A 19577-nucleotide genomic window follows, 5' to 3' on the forward strand; every position below is an offset into this window, starting at 1 on the left:
CACTCATGGAGGCAAATATCAAGCCGAGATATTCAAAAGGCGGTATTATCTTGGTCTAACACACTTTTTTCTTCTGGGCTCAGGAAAATGGAAGGAGCTCAGACAGTGGACTCCTGGTTTTCCCAGGCAGCTGACACCCTCCCTATACAAATGCACTAAGTAGCGGGTTCTGTTTTAGGGTGATAGGGTGGGGTGGGGATGAGGAGGCCCAGTGGAAGATGGAGAGAGAGATTTTTGGGCTGCTTTCTCGTCTGGCTGGATGTGGACCCAGGAAGATGTTGGGCAGGCGCCCCTGTCTAGGGGCTGGGGAGAAGGCAGGTGTAGGTCTTGGCTCCTTCCAGCGGGGAGAGCCACCTAGAGGCTAATCTAGCCAGCAGAAGCAGGATGCAGCACGTCCGTGGAAAGATGCTGTCCAGAAATGCTCCCCTCCGTAGGCTCAGAAGACAAGAGGGCTGTTGGCATTACACCCATCCCTGGCAACCTCTCCCACTCCTGGGTGCAGGGAGGCCTGTAGCTTAAGAGTTGGCCCGAAGGGAATTTCACAATAAGCAGCTCATCTGAGGCCTGTATCACCCCTCCCTGCTCAGTCATCTTCCATCAAATGACACTAAAATCACCGTGGAGAAGACACTGTATTAGAATGCAGCTTTAAAACCCCACGTCCCATTTTATTATGCACTTGCTCATCACAACGCCTGAGCCCCAGCTCAAAGTCACCTTGCAAATATCCCCCAGCCAGGGGCAAAAGACCGGGCTGCTGGGTCCCCACTAGAGGGCGAAGCTGGCAGGCAATAGGCATCCAGGTCTGGGCTGGTCCCCTTTCGCTAGGCTTCTGGGCAGTGGAACCTGCAGCCTCCAGGGCTGGGGGCATGAGAAGAGAGGTGCCTCTGTGCTCCACAGGGCACACTTCTCCTGTCTCTCTCCATGGCAGAAGACCCAGGCTCCACAAAGCACGTTAAAGTCCCCGAACAAGCCATGTGGAAACCCATGCATCTGTGGGGACACTCATAAAAAGCAATGCTCTGGCTGCTTAGGAAAGAACAGGAACTGCCACTTGGGACATAAACTTGTCAGTAGTTGTTCCTGCTGTCTGACAGCGGGAAGGCATTAGGGACAAAGTAATTTTCTTCTTTTGCAAAGTCAGCGTAACTCCACATACTGAACGCTGGCTGGCTACACATACGCAGGGAAGGCGGTCATTTGAGAACTCCCTCTCCCTCTGAGCTGTGACCACGGGAGAAGAGGTGGGGTGGCGGTGGTTGTTGCAGGGAGAGCGTGCAGCCAAGGCCCTGACCCGAGGGTGCTTTCTGTAGAAGTCACTCTCCAGCCGATTCTCGATTATCTGTCTCAAACGGAGGGTGCCTTTCCCCAGGCACTGGGACTCATTTTGAGGGGCCAGAAACGGTCCCACATAACTAGGATCAGCTCAGGAAGAGGAGACGGGACTTTGCTCTTAACAGGCAAGGGCACCTTGTCTGCTGCTCAGCAAGGGGGGGGGGTGGTGTGTGGCGGGAAGGAGTAAATATTGTCGAATAAATAAATAGAGCTGAGATTTATAAATTGGATATTATGACTCCTGTCCCAGAAGAGGACAATATCTTGCAACCACCTTGGCGCTTCTGCAGCAGGAGCTGAGCGTTCGGTGGCTTGGGACGAGCCCTGCTCCGGGCTGGCAGTTTGGGGGCCTGCTGTGTGAGCAGGCTCACCTCTTCAGCAGCAGCTACGGGTGTGTCCACAGCAGAGGTTTAATCCTGGGCAGGTTTCTCGTTACCCCTCACCCCACCCCCACCCCCTGGCATCCTCTGGGCTCTCCCAGTCCAGGCGGTACCCTCAGAGAGGCAGCTATGGTGTAGAGAAAGGAGCACTGGACTTGGAGTCAGAAGACCTGAGTGTGACCCCCAGCCCAGCCCTGACAGCTGTGTGCCTTGGCCTAAGCCCCGCACGAGCCCGAGTCCTCATCTGCAACATGCGAGTGACGCCTTCCTTGTTCTGTCTGACTCACTGGGCTGCTGAGAGAATGAAAACGAGAAAGTGCTCTGTAACTTGTCAAGTTTAGTAACAAATACACCTATTTCTGAAATAGCTGTGTATCCAGAGCTCAGCGAGGCAGGTAGCATATGCAGATTTAGGAAAATCTGATATAGGAAAATGCAATTCATTCGCCATACAAATCAGGAGGTGATTTACAAGGGGATCCAATGTATCCACGTGGTGCATTTAATCATCTTGGACCTGAAGAAAGGACTCCTGGGAATGGCGGGCAGGAAAGCAAGGGCACTAAATCTCAGCGAGGACGGCAAGAGGAAATGCACTTGAATGTAACTTGGAGGCATTTTACGTTGGATAAAAGGAGGAACTTCCTATCCATCAATAAAACACCTTGATGGCTGACCTTGGAAGGCCCACGAATCTCACCCTGGAGACTTTAACAAAGATGAGTGCTGCAGGCTTAGACCTTCACCTGCAGGGGCTGGACCCAAAACTCGTGGGCACCTTTCACCTCAGGACTCCAAAGCCAGGCAGGGGAGACGCCTGCTGTCTGGCGGGCACACCCTCTACATGTGGCCCTGCCCCACTGTGGTCAGAAGGGGATGGGCTGCATGGGGGTGGGGAAGTGGTGAGAGTCAGAACTGCCTCACTGTAGGTCTAGGAAAGGTGTGGAAGTCTAGATATTTCTATATTGTCCCTAAGTGATGCCACTGGGCCCAGAGCAAAAAGCTAGAGCCCAGGGGCCGAGGGACCCTTCGGAGGGCACCTCTGGCTCTAGGCCTGAAAATTGGATTATTACTGATCCAGAGAAAGGAACTGTTGACAAAATCCTTTCCAGATGAGCTCAGCCCACAGATCTGGGACAAGCCAGGAACCTGCTGAGTTCCAGCCCTAGACCCGGCTCCTGGTTTGGTGGGTCCCACATTTCCCCAGAGAGCAGGGCCAGCCCTCAAGTGATGTCATTCATCTGCTTTGTGAATTACCTGCCACTGCCAGGTTTCATTTCAGGCAGGAGACTGCAGCAGCCCCCGGCACACTTCCGGGAGAGACTGGAAGTCCCTGCCCAGCTAGCGTGTGCTGCTCGGGGAGAGGCGAATACCACGCAAGACCACCCTCCCCAAGTCCAGTGCAGAAGGGATTTGGGCTGAATGGTGTCACAGCCTCATTCCTGACCCCAGCCCCTGACAGAATGGAGGGCTGTGGGCAGGCGAGATCTTAAGCCTGTGTGATAGTCTTTGAGGGCAGGGACCGTGCTAATCCATCACACTGGATTTGAGGAGTTTTTGGTTGTTTCAGAGAAATTAAAGAAACTATATAAAGTCATCACTCCTCCAACACTACCTCTGCCTTCCTCTTGTCCGTATCATGCTGGTACCTGCCTCAATTAAAAACTCCACCGTGGCAGGACGCTGCTCCCTGCTAGCAAGGAGTTCAAGGTGGGCTGTGTGGACGCAGGGAGCTCTCAGGGTTCTCACGGACCCTGTGCTCCCAGTCAGATTGGCATGTTCTCCAGAGCAAGAGGGACCTTCCTCTGTTTCTCTGCAGTGCTGGGCGCTCAGTGGAGGCTGGGTCCGCAATGCCAGCTTCCTGTCAACAGTGGAGACCTGACGAGTCCCTCGAACAGCCAGCCACTCCTCGCTCGAGGGCTCTGAAGCTCGGCAGCTGGGCAGCCAAGGGCCTTCCTGGGGAACAGAGTTGGGGACCCCACTCTGCAGTTTCCTTAATGTGTCCTCTGAAAGTAGTGCCCACTGTAAATTAACACAGTTGGTCTACAGAGAAAAGCATGAAAAGACAAAACCTATTCCCGATCATGGAAGGAGAACACTCGGTCATGAATTGGCATGTCTCAAGCAGAGAAGAGTGGCTTTACACTCCAAAGTCTGCCCGGCCAACCATGTCCCAGGGATCCTCGGCTCAAGCTTTCCTTCTAGAGCTTCTAGCTAGGAGAGACTGGTAGAGAAAGCCAACAGTGACGTTCAGCATGGGAAAAGTGTCTGACACACTAAATGAAAACCAAATCGGTTCAGGGACCCAGATGCAGAGACAATCAACTTTATCTACCATATAATTTTTAAAGCTCTGCTGAAATTTAGGCTATTTCAGAAGAGAAGGGGGAAAACACTTTCAAAACTAGGGGAGGATTAAGAGCAACTTGCTGGTGACGGTATTTCTTTCTCACGGTCTCCATGTACAAACAGATGCACTGTGAGAGGTACAAACTCAGCCAGATGACAACATCATGCCAGTCTTGGGGTTTCTTCTTCTTCTTTTTGTCGAGACATGGAGTCTTGCTTGAACTCCTGGGCTTAAGTGATCCTCCTACCTCAAGCCTCCCAAGCAACCGGGACTACCGGCCTGGCGTGTGCACCAGGGTGCCCAGTTCAACATGCCACTCTTGATGTGTCCAGAGGCGCCTGGCTCATCTTGAACACTGCCCAGGACACACGGTGGGCACCTGCCCGCTCGCTGGGCTGACGGGGCAGTCCGAATCACACAGACAGTCCAAATGTCAGTGACAGTGGTGCCAGCCTCGTGATAAGATTGTAGTTTCTGCTTATTCTCTCAAAATTCAACCTGATCCAGATCTCTGAGGTTGGTGTCGACGAGGGCTGCTGGTTGACGCTGGCCTATCTCAAGCAGGGGACTGATGGTCATTAGAACCTAACACTGTGACTAGCATTTCCTAGAAAGATCTTGGTTTCCTGTCAAGTCACCCTCCCCCAAACTTCCGAGCGGTAACATCATTATTAGCTGGTTCTAACACCCTCACATAGGGTGCCAGTGGCACAGCGGGGGGCTCACACCACTGCTTAGATCAGTGGAAGGAGAAAGTCCCAGACCCCCAGCACAGGCCCACCTGAGGAGGGCTTCCTGGCCAGAGCTACGTATTTTCTGTTGAGATACAGAAAACAGCTCTTCTCTTTCTATCCTGATGCTCTATTCTTGTCAGACCCCTGACGTGGGCCTGTGAATGTGTCCCAAGCTCACAGAGGACCAGGCCAGGTGGGCTCTGGGTTGGCAGGTTGGGAAGGTGGGTGAGGGGAGGATGAGGATTAGGATATGACCACCATCTGCTCATGGGGTAAATTCTGGGATGGAGCAGCCCTGAGTAGCCTTGACCTGGTGGCCAGAGAAACCAGGATTTTATCATGAGACTAAAGACGGAACTTTCTGGAGTCGAGGTCAGGTTCCTGTTTCTCCCATGGGCTCTGAGGGATGGAGCTTGTCTACCAGACGAGAGGGAGAGAGGCCCTGGGAAGGGAAAGGCCACGACTCCAGAGCATCATGGAACTCCGGGCTGGCACAGGGGCTTACCCTATCTGTGTGACCCCTCTGCCGGCTGCCCCAGGCCAGACTTCAAGCCTCCAATGCAAGATGATGTTCCCGGTCCCTCTCCAACGTGCACGGACGTTTCAACAGCGCCTTCACCCTGAGCTGCTAGAGCGCTCCAAAGAGGATGAGGGGAAAACCAACCCAGGAGACAAATGTTTACAGTTTGGCGGAAGCAGGCGTTGTTTCAACACTAACATCCTGCTGCGTCTTCCTTAAATTAATTGGCTGCAGACTCCAGGCCCGCACAGGTTAGAACCTGCAAGGAGCAGCGGGCAGGGAGGCCCACCACAAACCACAGCGCTCGGGAAACGCTGCACCAAGCCACCGGCTGCTGTGCTCGCGGCCCCGGGGAGGCCAGCTGCCTCCATCGCCCCTCAGCTGTGGAAAGGCCGTGTGTGGGGGGCGACAGCAGAGCCTCTGCTTCCTCATCCAGCCCTCCCAGGCCTGAGAATCAGAGGGAAATACACCGGGAGCGAGTTGCTGTTGCCCGGAAACGACTCCCTCCTCTCTCTTGAGCAGTTTGGTGGCTCCAAGTTTCTCTTAGTTTTATCCCAAGAATGTCCCTTGCTTTGCTTGGATCCAGTGACTGCCTTTGTTCTGGAGACACATCCATCTCTCTATTTTTTCAAAAAAGAAACCAGCCTGGCTTTCCCCCACGTATCCCCAGCCACCCTCTTGTGCTGATGTGCTGCTATGTGCTCACTCACTAAGTCCCACCCCCAAAAGCCATATCCTTGCCTGCCCCCGGCCGGGGGTCAGAGCCTTGCTTGTATCTTGTGATTCCACTCACTGTAGATCAGTGTACTACAACACCCAGGGCCAGGACTAGAGACTGTGCGTGGTATCCTCAGTCATGATGAATAGCTACGTAAGAAGTAGGTATCACCCTGTCCCTGAAGGCAGGGACAGCAGGGGGAGGCCTCATATTAGTGGGGACAAAACAGGGTCTAGAGGTGAGATCCAACAAGGCAAGAAGCACGGAGTTCTAGAAGCTGTATATTCTGCAGGTGCCAGGCTGGAAACAGAACTCATTCTCAGGAGCATCTACAGTGTCACCAGGTGCGCTGGTAGGTGTTTAACACCATCTTTCTTCATGTGCCTAACAAGTTGTAAAACTAGTTTTATCACCCTGTGCTACAGTTGAGGAAACCGAGGGTTCGAGCAGCTAGGGAATGTGCCTAACGTCACACAGCGTCTCAGACAGGACCGAATCTGGCTTGAACTTGAAAGTTTACGCTTTTAAAATTACGCTGCTCAGCTGTCCTGCCCCGAATCATAGTTTGACAAGGTTTCTTCTGTTTATTTGGATCTTTCTTGCTCCAGAAAAATTGCAAATTCAAAGATAAGGAACAGATTCTCCAACCGTGGAGGACAAGCTTCTGAGGGCTTAGACCCTGTTGCCGTTTCTAAATTGGAAGCTCCCTGGCAGTGGAGACGTCTCCCCCATCAGGCTTGGGGGTTCCCTGAGGTCGGGCCCTGAATGCCACATGAGATAGGGGACTGCCTCTCTCCTGAGGACTAGGCCACCCTCCACTGTGCCACATCCCAAAAGACAAATAGCACAAAGCAGGCATGCAGTATGGTGGGGTCAGGGTGGAAGTGGAGAGGGCACTGCTAGAGAAAGTGAGCCCTGGCCAAGCCTGGGCCCTCACTGGGACTCCCCCTCCCCCAACCCACCCCCCAAGAAGTGCCTGGACCCAGCAGGGCACCCAGAAGGCTGATCTCAGTCCCAAAAGACCACTCCATTCTGCCGAGGGCAAGTCCTGAGGGTAGCTGGCATGCCCTAGGACTGAAGAGTATTTACTGCCCAATCATATCTAATAGAAACTCACTGCCCGGGGCTCCAGCAGCCAGGGGGTGGGGTGGGGAGAGTGCCCGAGGGGCAGCCCCTTGAGGGCCTGCACAAAAGACTTTCCACTTAAGCAGCCCCTCTGAAATGATTATAAAGGCGCAGGAGTTTAATCCATTTTTGATGTAAGCGCTAATAGTTGTGTGTCCTTGAAGTTCAAAGCAGGCGCATACATGTCACTAATTAGCCAAGCATGGAGCCATTCAGCTCACTCTCATGTTTCTAATTAGGTCTTTAATAACAAACAAACTCTGGCCTTACCAAAAGTCCCCCATTCCTCAGACGGTCAAGGAGGGCTCCTGTTTACAGTTGCTCTGGGCTGCTCATTCTATGTGTACATGCTTTTAATCTCAGCCAGGACAGGACTGTCCTCGACGGAGGCAGGAGAGTCCCTCTGTGAGGATAAAGACCCCTAGGCCCACCTGGAGAGTGGCCTTCTTGACCCTGCTGGGATGACCAATGGAGGCAGGAGAGCCCTGGGCTCCAAGGCTGCAGGCTAGAGATCCAGCCCCAGCCCTCCTGCCTCCTTGTTAGAGCAGCTGGGGTGCAGGAACAGCCACAGAGATGATGTGACCCTCTACATCCAGCAACAACCTGGTAGTACGTGAGCCACGGTTACACACTGGACTTGTCTGGGGCCCCCATGCTAGATTCTGCTTTGATGGGTCTGCGGTGAGGTGTGGCCACTGGACAGTTTAAAAACTCCCCAGGTGATCCTAACAGGCAGCAAAGTTCAAGAGCTGCTGTGTTGGCCCCAATCTCAGGGCTGATTTGCTCATGGACAGCGGCTATTAACAGGTCCACAGTTATTAATGAATATCATCCACACAGAGAGCAAAACCCTAACAGGTTTAATGAACCACGCCCAAGGATGGAAATCTGACCACAGACGTGTAAAATGATACATAATTCTGGAAACATTTCCCTCCCATAGCCTTCATGCATTAAACAACGCATGGCTGACTGTTTTCAAATGCATCCCCACCAAGTTTCCTATCACTTGGGAGCTCCTCCTGGCTTTCTCCCCACTTGCTCCTCTCAGATCTTAAGGCATTGTCATTGTCACCACTTCTACCTCCAAGGACAAGGGATCGAGAGCTTTAGAAATAGCAGCAAAACAGAGCCGAAGGGCTGAAATGGCCCCCAGAGACCCTCTGGACAGAAATCCCCATTTAGTAGGGGTGGAAGCAAGCCTGGGACCAAGCCTTCTGATTCTCTACTCTTCCTTCTATATTCTTATGCTGCCTCTATTTTTTTTTAAGCTGTTAATCATCCTTATTGGATCAGTCAACAAGGCAAACTCTCCCCCTAGGAGGAGGGAGGGACGGAAGGGAACCTCTCAGCTGTTTTAATCTCAAAGGCCAGGCATGGGGAGGATGTGATTCCTGAACACAGAGTAACTCCCGGCAGGTCATTACCAAGCCGAATGTGCTCTTCAAGCCAAGAGGGGAGACATGGGAATCTTGGGGGCTACCTCCTTTGAAGGTTTAAAGACTTTTAAGCACCTGGAGCTGCTCAATCAACCGCCAGAAAACAGCGGCCAAGCATACACGGCAAAACAGGACTAGGGGTTTGTTTCCTCCACGCTGGTCGGTGTTCCCTGGTTTTGCTGCTGTGCTTGTCTGGTCTTTTCCCCGGAGGTCGGGTTGACATTGCCGCTGCTGATCTCCTGACCCCGCGACATCATCCTGGCTCCCACAAGTGTCTGTGATGCTGAGCCTCTTGTCTTCTCCCCAAGGCCAGGAAAGCCCACCCTCTTCAGGTCACAGAAGTAACGAGGGGAAACTGGGCTGGGCTGCCTTCCCCAACACACAGGACTCCACCAGAGGCACCCAGGTTTGCATTAATTGTTTACCACAGACCTGGATAGACCATTTTGTTAATATTAATAAGTAACCAGGAACAAAGGGCCCCTTTATTTTTAGCTTTCCCTAATTGTGTAGTAATTACTCATCTACAAAACAAATGAGGCCCGGCTCGAGGTTGCCATGGTACCGGGAGCCCAGCCTCCCTGCAGGATGATTGGCCGAGGGGCCCAATGCTCCCGCCTGCGGCCCCGCCCCTCCTTCCGCCATTGGTCCAAAGCAAAGCCCCAGCAACTGAGCAGCCAATCCCTTCCTAGCCCTAGGGCTGGGCGGGGCTTCCCCAGCGACCTTCCAGATGCAGTCCTCACAGCCCACGGGAAAGAATGTTGACTCATCTCTACAGAGGACGTCTGTCTTTCCAGGGAAGCCCTCCCCTTGCTCCATCGCCTAGTTTCTTTGCGCAGCGGCCCACTTCCTTCAGCCTTGTATTGGCTAAAGTTTCCCTTCCAATAATTCCCTTCAGGCCGGCTCCCTCTTATCCGACCACGCCTCCTCTGGGCCTCCTTTGTCTGACATCGGTCCGAATGGATTCAGGGACCAGAAGCCAGATTAGAAATGTCAGCCAAAGCCAGGCAGTACCATGAGGATAAGTCTGCAACAGCAGAAGCAGGTGCAAAAAATACATATAGTGCCTCCTGAGGCCACTTGCAAATGATTTGGGGTTATTTCCTCTCCCAGGGATACGGAGAATTGAGTTGAGAGCAGCTGTGGGTTTTTTGTTGCCTGTGTGTTTTAAAGTTGCAGAGCCTTGCTCGGCTGTCGTGGGGCTGGTACCATGGAGCATATGCTGACAGTGGTTGAGGGCACAGAATGATGAGACAGACCTAGGCTCACATCCTGTCTCTGCCACCTCAGATAAACTACTGCCCTCTCCAAGCCACAGTTTTTTAAATCTTTAAAATGAGAATGGGGAGTGATAGTGCCCACTTCATAGCATTATGAGAATTAAATGGGATAAGGCAGGTGGGTTTGGCACAGTACTTGGCTCACTCATGATACATGTGAGCTATTATTATTAACATCTTACTATTATCATTGCTTTATTAAAATTGGCTGGGAGGCCAGGTGTGGTGGCACACACCTGTAATCCCAGCACTTTGGGAGGCTGAGGTGGGAGGATTGCTTGAGGCCAGGAGTTCGAGATCAGCATGGGCAATGTATTGAGACCCCTGTCTCTACACAAAAATAAACATTTAAAAAATTGGCAGAGCACAGTGGCATGGGCCTGTAGTCCTAGCTACCTGGGAGGCTGAGACTGGAGGATCACTTGAGCCCAGGAGTTTGAGGCTGCAGTGAGCTATGATCACAGTCTAACCTGAGCAACAGAGTGAGACCTTGTCTAAAATAAAAATAAAATAAAATTGGCTTCAAGGCCCCAATCATATCTAGCATTCTATTGACCACTTGCAAGATATCCTTCCCTGGAACCTTCTTATCCCATGCTATGGAGCAGATTTTATCATGGTACTCTCATCCTCTGACACATCTAATTCCAACAACCAATCACAGCTGTTCAAAAGCACTATTTACCTGCTTCGTGTTCTGTAGGATTCCAAGCTGGAAAGGGAAATCTTTTTATTCATATTAATAAGTAGCCAGGAACAAAGGGTCCCTTTATTTTCTGTGTTTTCTAATTGCATAGTAATTACTTATCCATGCAAAGAATGAGGACGAGGCAGACTTTGCTTCCTGGAGGACTGATGGTTTGTATTGTTGGGGAAGGCAGGTGTCACCCTGAGATACATGCAAAATATGTTCCAAGGACTCATAACCCCTTGAACTCTTTCGTTCAAGAGAACTCACCAATCAGGAAGAGGACTGAGGACACGGAGCAAAGGAGGCGGAGCCCCAGGTAGGGTAATCAGGTATGGCTTCCTGGCAGTTTGAGCCAGATTTTAACAAAGGGAGCAAAGACAAGGACAGAAAGAAATGGAATGGCCAAAAGGACAGGGGGCAGGGCAGTGGCTACCTTGAAGGCAAAGGAATGGGAACTAATAGCCCCACGCAGGAAATGAATAAAAACCTGTTGGCCGAAGTGAAGAAGCGTTACAGGAAACTAAGGTGGAGTCCTGTCATGGAATGCCCTCCTGCCTCAATCCCTCACTCCTCACCCCTTGCTCCAGGTTCCAAACCCAGCGCCACACTCTAAGGTTGGGGGTCAGGCTGTGCTCTGTGGGGCTGCTTCCAGGTGTATCTTCCTTAGATAGTTCTGTCCTTACCAAGCTCCACTCCCATAAAGAATATGAACCGGCCGGGCGCGGTGGCTCACGCCTGTAATCCTAGCACTCTGGGAGGCCGAGGCGGGTGGATCGCTCGAGGTCAGGAGTTCGAGACCAGCCTGAGCAAGAGCGAGACCCCCCCACCCCCCGTCTCTACTAAAAAAATAGAAAGAAATTATCTGGCCAACTAAAATATATATAGAAAAAATTAGCCGGGCATGGTGGCGCATGCCTGTGGTCCCAGCTACTCGGGAGGCTGAGGCAGTAGGATCGCTTAAGCCCAGGAGTTTGAGGTTGCTGTGAGCTACGCTGACGCCACGGCACTCACTCTAGCCAGGGCAACAAAGCGACACTCTGTCTCAAAAAAAAAAAAAAAAAAGAATATGAACCTCCCTCTCCCACCAATATGAGTATATTGACCTGGCTTTCAAGGTCTCCCTGAACCTTGCCTGTCTCTGACTCTTCAAGCCCGTGCCCCCACTGCCTGGCAGACAGCTTCCCACTCCAAGTCCTTCAAGGCCGATGTCCTGTCTTGCCTCTTCTGCCAAGCTCCCCTGCCGGCTGAGTGCTCTCCAACCACTCAAGAATCTATTCTTATTAAAGGCAAGCTCTTACATCGACTGTGCACTTTGTCCTCCCTAGAAGACTGGAAGGCAAGGACCATGCCGTGGAGTTATTCTGCATCCCAGCCCAGCCCCCGGCACAATGTTGAGCCCAGAGTTAATCATCTTACCGTCAGAGCGAAAGGCCTACTGCTTACTGGGCAGCTGTATGTTAACATTTATTGAGTGTTTACAATGTACACGAATTATTTGTAACTTATCCTCCTGCCTCCAGTCCTGCTTCTCGAATCCATCCTGGACGATGTGGTTAAGGCTTGTCTAACATAGAAATCTGATGTCAGTTCCTGGGGTCAAGTCTCCTAGTTGCCTATGTGAATCCAGGCTCCTTAGCATAGTACCAGGGGCCCCCTGCTCTGGCTGTGCCCAGCTATGAGGCTTTATCTACAGTTGTTCACCTGTTGCACTTTATTCTCCAGCCAGAATGAACCGTTTACTGGGCTTTATACATGCTGTTCCCTTTGTCTGTCCGGGGAGCTCTTATTTGTCTTTTAAAAGTAGAAACTTTCACTTCCCTGTGAAAGCTTCTCTGACTTCCCAGACAAAGCTAATCACTTCCTCCTCTGTGCTCCTTCTGTACGTCAAATAGGCTTCTGTTGCTGGGTTTATGGCATCCTACTGTAATTACCTGCTAGTCTCCACGCTAGCCTGGGAGGTCCTCAAGGGCATGGAGACTGCTCAGTATTCATCCGTGAACTTTCATGGATGGGCGTCCATTGGTGTCTCTGCTGCATCTTTCCCCCTCTTACTGGCACCCGGGTTTTCCTTTGGGAATCCATCCTTCCCCCACTGCGTTAGAGCCATTTAATTTCGAGAAGGATGGATCCTACCCTCAGTGATTAGTTCTTATAACTCAGGCCTTAGCCAAGCAATAAAAAGCTCAGGACTTTTGCTAGAATTCTGGACCATCTAATCTCTCTCTTCTTCTAGACAAGATGGTGTGATGTCAGAAACTGTTGCAGCCACTTTGCCACCATGAGGAAAACCAACATAAAGCCTATTGAAATGAGAAAAGCAAAGCTAAGAGAACTATAGAAAAAGAGCCTTAAACAATCCACACATCAAGCCCACTCTTCTATGGAGCTTCCAGGATGTCAGCCAATAAAACCCCTATAAAATTTAACCATGATGAGTAGGGTTTTCTGATAGAGGCAAAAACACCCTTGAATTAGGCCTAGTACACCCATGTACTTGCTACGTATAATAATAATTACTATCATTATATACTTAATAAAAACCTGCTGAATTAAACTCCAGGGCAGATGTGCCCCGGACCCAGTTACGAAATCCACATCTGAAAGATCAGATTGTGGGGTCTCAGGCCAGAGCCCGAGTTCTCAGCCTGCACAGAGCTAGAAGCCGAGCCTGCTCAGGGTTCTCCCCACACATCCTTCATTCCTGCTTCTGCCGGGCATCAGGGGGGCAGGTAGGACCTTCATAAACAAATATGGCTTCTCCACAGGACTACTTTAAGGAAGCCAAAGACCTGGGTTCAAGTTCACGGTTCTTCACCCAAACGTAGGGAGGATGGTGTGTCCAAGGGCAACTGACCTTGACTAAACAAAGCCTTGCTTCCCAGGTATCAAGGTGTGTGACTTTGGATAAGTCACGTAACCATTCTGCAGCCCTGCTTTCTCATAAAAACAAACAAACATGCATGTAAAACTAGGCCAAAAACTTCTGCCTTCCTGCCTGTCTCATGGGGTGGCTGTAGTAATATACAAGACAATGTATATCTGAAAGTCAAAGCTCTGCAGAAATTTTAAGGAACCATGATACACCCAGGCACGTGCTCCTTTGATGGTTCTCACCAATGCACGGGATGACCAGCTTTAGGGGCTTCCTGGAGCCTGCGGTGCCCTGACCCAGCCCACGGCCCCTCTGTTGTGTTCTACTTGCCTTTACGGGGCCACCCCTCCTCTAGACAGCTGGGCCTGGGCTCCTGAGCTAGCGCAAGAGTGAGGGCCAACCAGCTCAGGGGGCAGGCAGGGATGTGTCACCCACTGAAAATAATTCCACTGATTTAAAAGACTATTAACATTCCCTTACTCCATTCACTTTAGGATTAACTTATACTTAGGTCTTGGCTTCAAGGCTAGTCACTAATTGCAGTAGAGTTGATTTATCAAGTGCACAGTATTTCTATTAAAAAATTATTGATTAGAGCTGATATATTTTATCCTCAACAGGGCAGGTCTGAAAGCCCTTGGAACATGAATGCAGCCGAGGCCAGCAGCAGGCAGCTCTGAGCATTATTATAAATTCACTGGGGTTACTGAGACGTAATGCTGGACTCTTTATTGAGAAAGTCCTGGCTCTCCCAGAAATGAACATTTTAATGACAAACTGGGAAACAAGGTGTCCATCTCCAGAAAACAAGGCAGTGGACTGAGAGATGTGTGTTCACATAGGATCCTTTGGGTAAGTCTGGCTGTTTGCAGCAGCTGGTCCTAGCGGGTCACAGATTTGCTCTCCCTCTGTGGCCCTCTGGGCCACAGATACCATAGATGCGGCTCTGTCTTAGCATGAGGGTGTCCTCATGGTGCTACCTACAGATGGGCCATCTTGGGGTCACAGCCCCCAGAGGATACTTGTTGCTAGCACAAGGGGGCTGGGTGGGAAAGCAGAGATGGCTGGGCTGAGTCCCCCCATCAGATATTGCTGAAGGAAAGCCACCTTCAGAAATGAAGGCACATATTGATCTGTTTTTTTTTTTTTTTTAAATGAAGCTGACAATGGTCATTTTCAGGCCAGAAACAATGCATCTAGGGAAATAGGAACTTTCAGGGGACAAAACTAGATTCTCAGACCACCGAAGGCAAGAAGTGTTATCTGCCTTTATATTCCTTGGTGCCTGGCACGAAGCAAACCCTCACTAAATGCTTGTTGAAAGCAGTATCTGAGAATCTTAACGCTTAAGCTGCAACAACTCAAATAGCTCCAGGATCCCCCCAGGACTGGAAGAGTGTATGTGGGACGCTGTCCCTCACGCCCTCAGCCTTGAACACAGCGAAGGCGAAGGCTCGCCCTGGGGACCCAGGAAACGTCTTGAAGGGAGGCTGGGATGGGTGAGTCGTCTTCTTGAGATCTAGTCTCCTCCCCGAGGCATTTTCTTCTCTGGCTGAGTTAAACTATTTATTCTATCCCCTGGCTTGCATTTCACTTTTGCTCATTTTACCTACTGGAACTGGAGCTCTCAGGATTTGCAGGCACAGGGCAGCAAAGCCTTTTTCCTAGCAGAGCCAACCTAGGATTCCGGCCATTGGGAGGGGACTTTCCACTCTCTCTGTCTTCTCCCCCTAACCTCTTCTCTTACGTCAAGCCTCGGGTTGGAGCCTGACAATTCCAGCCATTTCCCTCTGCCCACTCCCCAGCCCCAGCCCCACATCCACTGAGGCCAAGCCAGAAGGATGGCTCCTCCCTGATTTCTCTTCCTGGGCCTCAGTGCCCTCATTCTGCTTGGTGGCAGCATAGCCTAGCTCACATTTGATCCTTGTCCATCCTGACTCTGCCACCAACTTCCACAGTACCATAGCGTCCCTCCACGGAGCTACCATTTCACTCCATCACTACACATCCTTTTGGGGACTTTCTGGGCTCTGTGATAGTTTCCTGGGCTTCTGTGCCCCATAATATGTAACTTGCACCCTGCAGGTTCAGACCCCACCATGTCCTCCTGCAGCACGGGCAGAGCCACCAACCACCCTGACTTAAAGAGCAGGTTCCAAGAGGCAGGTGTTGCCTCACTTAACATCACCTTGTAAAGATTAGGGTCATCTCCAAAAGCTCTGAGAGATCTCTGGCACTCCCTTGTGGCTTGCCACCACAAATGCAGGGAGAATGGTGTGTCCAAAGGCGACTGACCGCCCATGTTCCTGAGCCGAGAGCATAGGCTGCAGGACTGCTCCTCTCCCCTGCTAGGAAGCCTTCCTGGGGAGCTGGAGGAAAACTGGGGAGTGGCCTCCTCTTTGGATGTTCCAAGCCCAGCTCCCCATGGAGCTGTGTGAGTCATCTCCAGGCCAGGAACGCCGGCACTCTCACCCTACTTCCCCTTCGCCAACCCTAAGAACGAACGCCAACGTTCACTGGGACCAAGTGCATCTCCTGTCGGCAGACGGCTGATCGTAACATCTCAAGATCTCATCCATTCTCTGCCATGTCTCACTTCCCTCCACCCCAAGCAGACCACACAGACAGGGCTGCCACGTGGACTTGTATCCCTGGAGGGCCGGAGGTGAGCTGCCAAAGGACTCCAGGGGTAGAGGGGCTTGGAGGAGTCTTGCAGATATGCCATAAGAAATAAGAAGAGATCTGCTCTGGTCAAGAACAGTATGAGGAAGATAAGAACAAGGAAGAACTTTAAGACTCCTTCTGATCCTGGTTCCATTCTCTTTCACTCTAGCTGGATGCTACCGACAGAGATCGCGGTTGAGAAGGCTAGAGCTGAGGGGGTGGCCCAGTTCTGCACCGGGGGAGTGGGGAGTGTGAGAGGAGGTGGTGGTGGCTGATGGTGGAACATGGATCCAAGCCCCTTGGCAACGTTGAAAAGATGGAGCCCTCCTCTTCCTGGCCCCCGCGCTATCCTTCAGACGGCTGTGCTGTGCTGAGCCGTCAGAGACCCTGTAATATCAACTCAACAATGCATGTTCTACAACTACAGCTACGGCTACCAGTACATCTACTACAGTGCATGCATTTAGTTCAGTCCCACAGATACATACAATCTAAGAACAGGCAGGGGAGGTGTGAAATGTTTTACTGGACAACAGGTGTTTTGGAGTTGTAACTAATAAAAAAAATCGAAAACGAAAGTGTACAAAAAAAGACATTTCTCGAGAGTTGGATATGAGTTTGTTTCTGGAACTGTTTCATCTGAACAAGCAAAAACATGCAAACCAGCTGGTACTAACAGGAAGCTGGACACTGAGAGAGGATTAATAGGTGTGGACAAACCTTCCCGCTGAGCGTGCTCAGAAGAGTGTTTGAGAGGAGGTGTGCAGATCCTAGTGTAAGAGAGGCGGGAAAGTATGCCTCAGAGACACTCTCTCACCGCAGCCCCAACCAAGCAAGAGAAAAGACAACAGAAACATGACTGCTCACACTCACCACCACCATCGGGAGCTCCCGTTACTAGATCGGAATAAAACTGGCAAGTGTAAAGTACAGTAAGGGGTCCTGGCTGGGCCGGAGATGGGCTGGGGCGGGGGCGGGATGGGGTGGTGCCAGGGGGCTCAGAAGGTCTAAGACTCATACACGGACCCACCCATGTTGTCACCCCGAAATAAAATGCCCTGCAAATCCGAACCACTTCCCTCACCTGTCGTGGGAATCGTTTGCCAAACTGGATTTAGGTTTGGGTGGGACATGATGGGGCCGCTGGAACTGAATGAATACGATCAAAATAAACAAACAAACTCTCGACTGAGCACAAGAAAAGATGACATTTCGAACTACCGGGTGAAGGTAAAAGAAAAGTGAACCACTGATAGTGAAGTTATCTAGGAGTCGGCAGGGACCTCCCCTGGTGGGGTCACCTGAGCCCTGCTCACCTCAGGTCCTGGGGGAGTTAAGAAAAGGTGGGCAGGCTGGCCCAGGAGCTGGCTGAGGTAGGCGCAGAGCTCAAGCTCCCCCCACCCTGACCTCCTACCCTGACACCAGAGCCCCGACAGATCCAAGTTGCCACCCTGAGCAAAAACGAAGCTGCTTCCCACCCCACGGCCCTCTGCAAGCGCTTCTCACCTCAGGAAGCTCCCCCAGTAAGTCATAATGGAAGGGGGAAAAAAACCCCAAAAGGGTGGAGCTAGACAAAAATGAAAGATAAAAAGAGGGCCTTCCATAGGATGCCTAATCCCTAAACCAAGCCTGAGAGCCCCTGGGAAGCTGAGGCCACGTTCCCCAGTGTTTGGAGTCCCCTGCCAGGTTCAGCACGGTACCAAGCCCAAGGGAGGTACTCCAGACTCCCTGAACCGTGCGAATCCCGTAAGGGAGTGCAGGTGAGTCCGTGACGCCCTCCAGCAGTCAAGGCTGCTTGCTCAGGAGGCTGAAGGAGCAGCCTCATCCCCTGGGGAGGAGCGGGGACGGTGGGGCAGGGTTGCAGGCGCTGGTAAGGGTGGAACTGGGCCATCAGCCCCCAGCCAGCCCCCTGTGGCCTAGACTGGTGCACATTCCCCAGTGAGTCTCCATTCACAGCAGAGAGGTTCTGCCACCGAGGGGCCCCTCACAGGTAAGTAAGTGGCCATCCCGCCAGGCTCGGAGTCCAGATCATTTTCTAGAGGGAGGGAGGTGGCAGTCCCCCCACTGGGCAAAATGCATTAAAAGAAAGAAACGCAGAGAACTTCCTTCCCCAACCTTCTAACCCTGCTCCAGGTCCAAAGGTGGGGCTGGGGGGCTGGGGTACCCTGTCTACACGCAGGCAGGTGTCTTCCAGCCCAGGCGGTGCTCTGACTGTGGTGGGCACAGTCTAGTCATCGCCCTGGGGCACACCCCAAGCCCGGGACCCCCAGGCAGCACTGTGGGGTTGCCCTGTAGCTTCCTGGCCAGGCCTGTACCCGGTGGGGCGGGCACCTCGGAGCTGAGGATTCATCCCCTGCACTAACCCGGGCTGGTGCGGGCAGGTGGTCTGGGAGCACACTCCTGAATACAGTTCACTAACAGTGCAGCGATGAGCATGGCTGGCCTAGAATGGGCTGGGGGAGACTTCGCTCCCGATGGAAATGGCTACAAATAAAACACCACTGATCCTGAAAAAAAAATGTGTGGCTGGAAATGACCTTGGGGGTTAGGAGTTAGAGGGAGAGGGTGGGAGTCTCCACCTGGCTCTGGGGGGGGGGCGGAGGGGGGCAGGGAGAGGGTGGGGTGGCCGAAGGGGACAGAGACCGTGGGAGACCGCTCTCAGACTCACAAAGAACCCCATGCTGCCCTTTAAACTTGCCATGAAGTCAAGGAGAATGGGGTGGGGTGGGGAGAGAGGCAGGGTTAATTTCGGGTTAAAGTTTAGTTTCATAATCCAAGTTATAAAAAGAAAGAAACTGAATGGAGAAAACAACAACCAACAACACTCAAAAATCTCAGGAGTTTTCTTTTTATCTTTCTTTCCCCAACCCCAGGCACAGGTAGGACGGAGGCTCGTTTATAACTATACCCAAAAGCACTCAAGTTAAAAAACCAAACGGAACATGGAGACACGAGGCAGCTGCGCACTCTGCCCCAGGGCCCGGGGGTGGGGGACCGAGGGACACTGGCCAGAGAGCAGGTGGGGCCTCTGGGGGCCAGCTAGGGTGGGCGGTGGGGGGGCTCAGCAAGTGTGTCCAGCTTTCTGGACTGGCCCCCCCGTCTCTGGCAAACTGCCCCTCGGCGGCCCCCTGAGAATTCCCTGGCCCCCCCCCCCAAACAAAGCCCCCGTGGGTGATTCGGGGGAGTGGATCCTTTGTAGCTCCGAGGCAGTGCCAGTTTGCATGGAACGGATTTTTTCTAATGGGCCTCACTGTGCCAGCTTCTCATCATGGAGGGTGTGGGTTTTTGGCATTTGCCCTCTGGGCTTTTAATGCTCCATTTCCTGGCCCTCTTACCGGCACCCCCTCCCGCCCCCTGCCCCCCAGAGCCCTGCCACGTCAAACTAGGCGCTTCCCTTGTGCTCCAGCGCCCTGTCCGTGGGGTGTCGGGGGAGAGCTGCAAACCATGGCCACTCAGTTCAGGGAGGGGG

General features: G+C 52.1%; 1 protein-coding gene across 5 annotated transcripts in view; it reads right to left on the bottom strand.

Annotated features, from left to right (window-relative positions):
- The window catches only part of MSI2 (musashi RNA binding protein 2), a 383429-nt gene that overhangs the window by 11791 nt on the left and 352061 nt on the right, over positions 1-19577 (bottom strand). Inside the window, exon 12 of one of the 5 annotated variants that reach the window (XM_069482359.1) lies at positions 14993-15211. The exons of the other annotated variants lie outside the window; for them this stretch is intronic. Within the exon in view, the coding sequence (XP_069338460.1) occupies positions 15123-15211 (89 nt within the window). The 3' untranslated portion in view covers positions 14993-15122. Of the gene's footprint in view, positions 1-14992; positions 15212-19577 lie in introns of those variants that run through there. 5 annotated transcript variants of the gene reach the window in all.

The sequence above is a fragment of the Eulemur rufifrons genome, chromosome 9, assembly GCF_041146395.1.
Source record: "Eulemur rufifrons isolate Redbay chromosome 9, OSU_ERuf_1, whole genome shotgun sequence".
In the NCBI taxonomy this organism is placed as follows: Eukaryota; Metazoa; Chordata; class Mammalia; order Primates; family Lemuridae; genus Eulemur; species Eulemur rufifrons.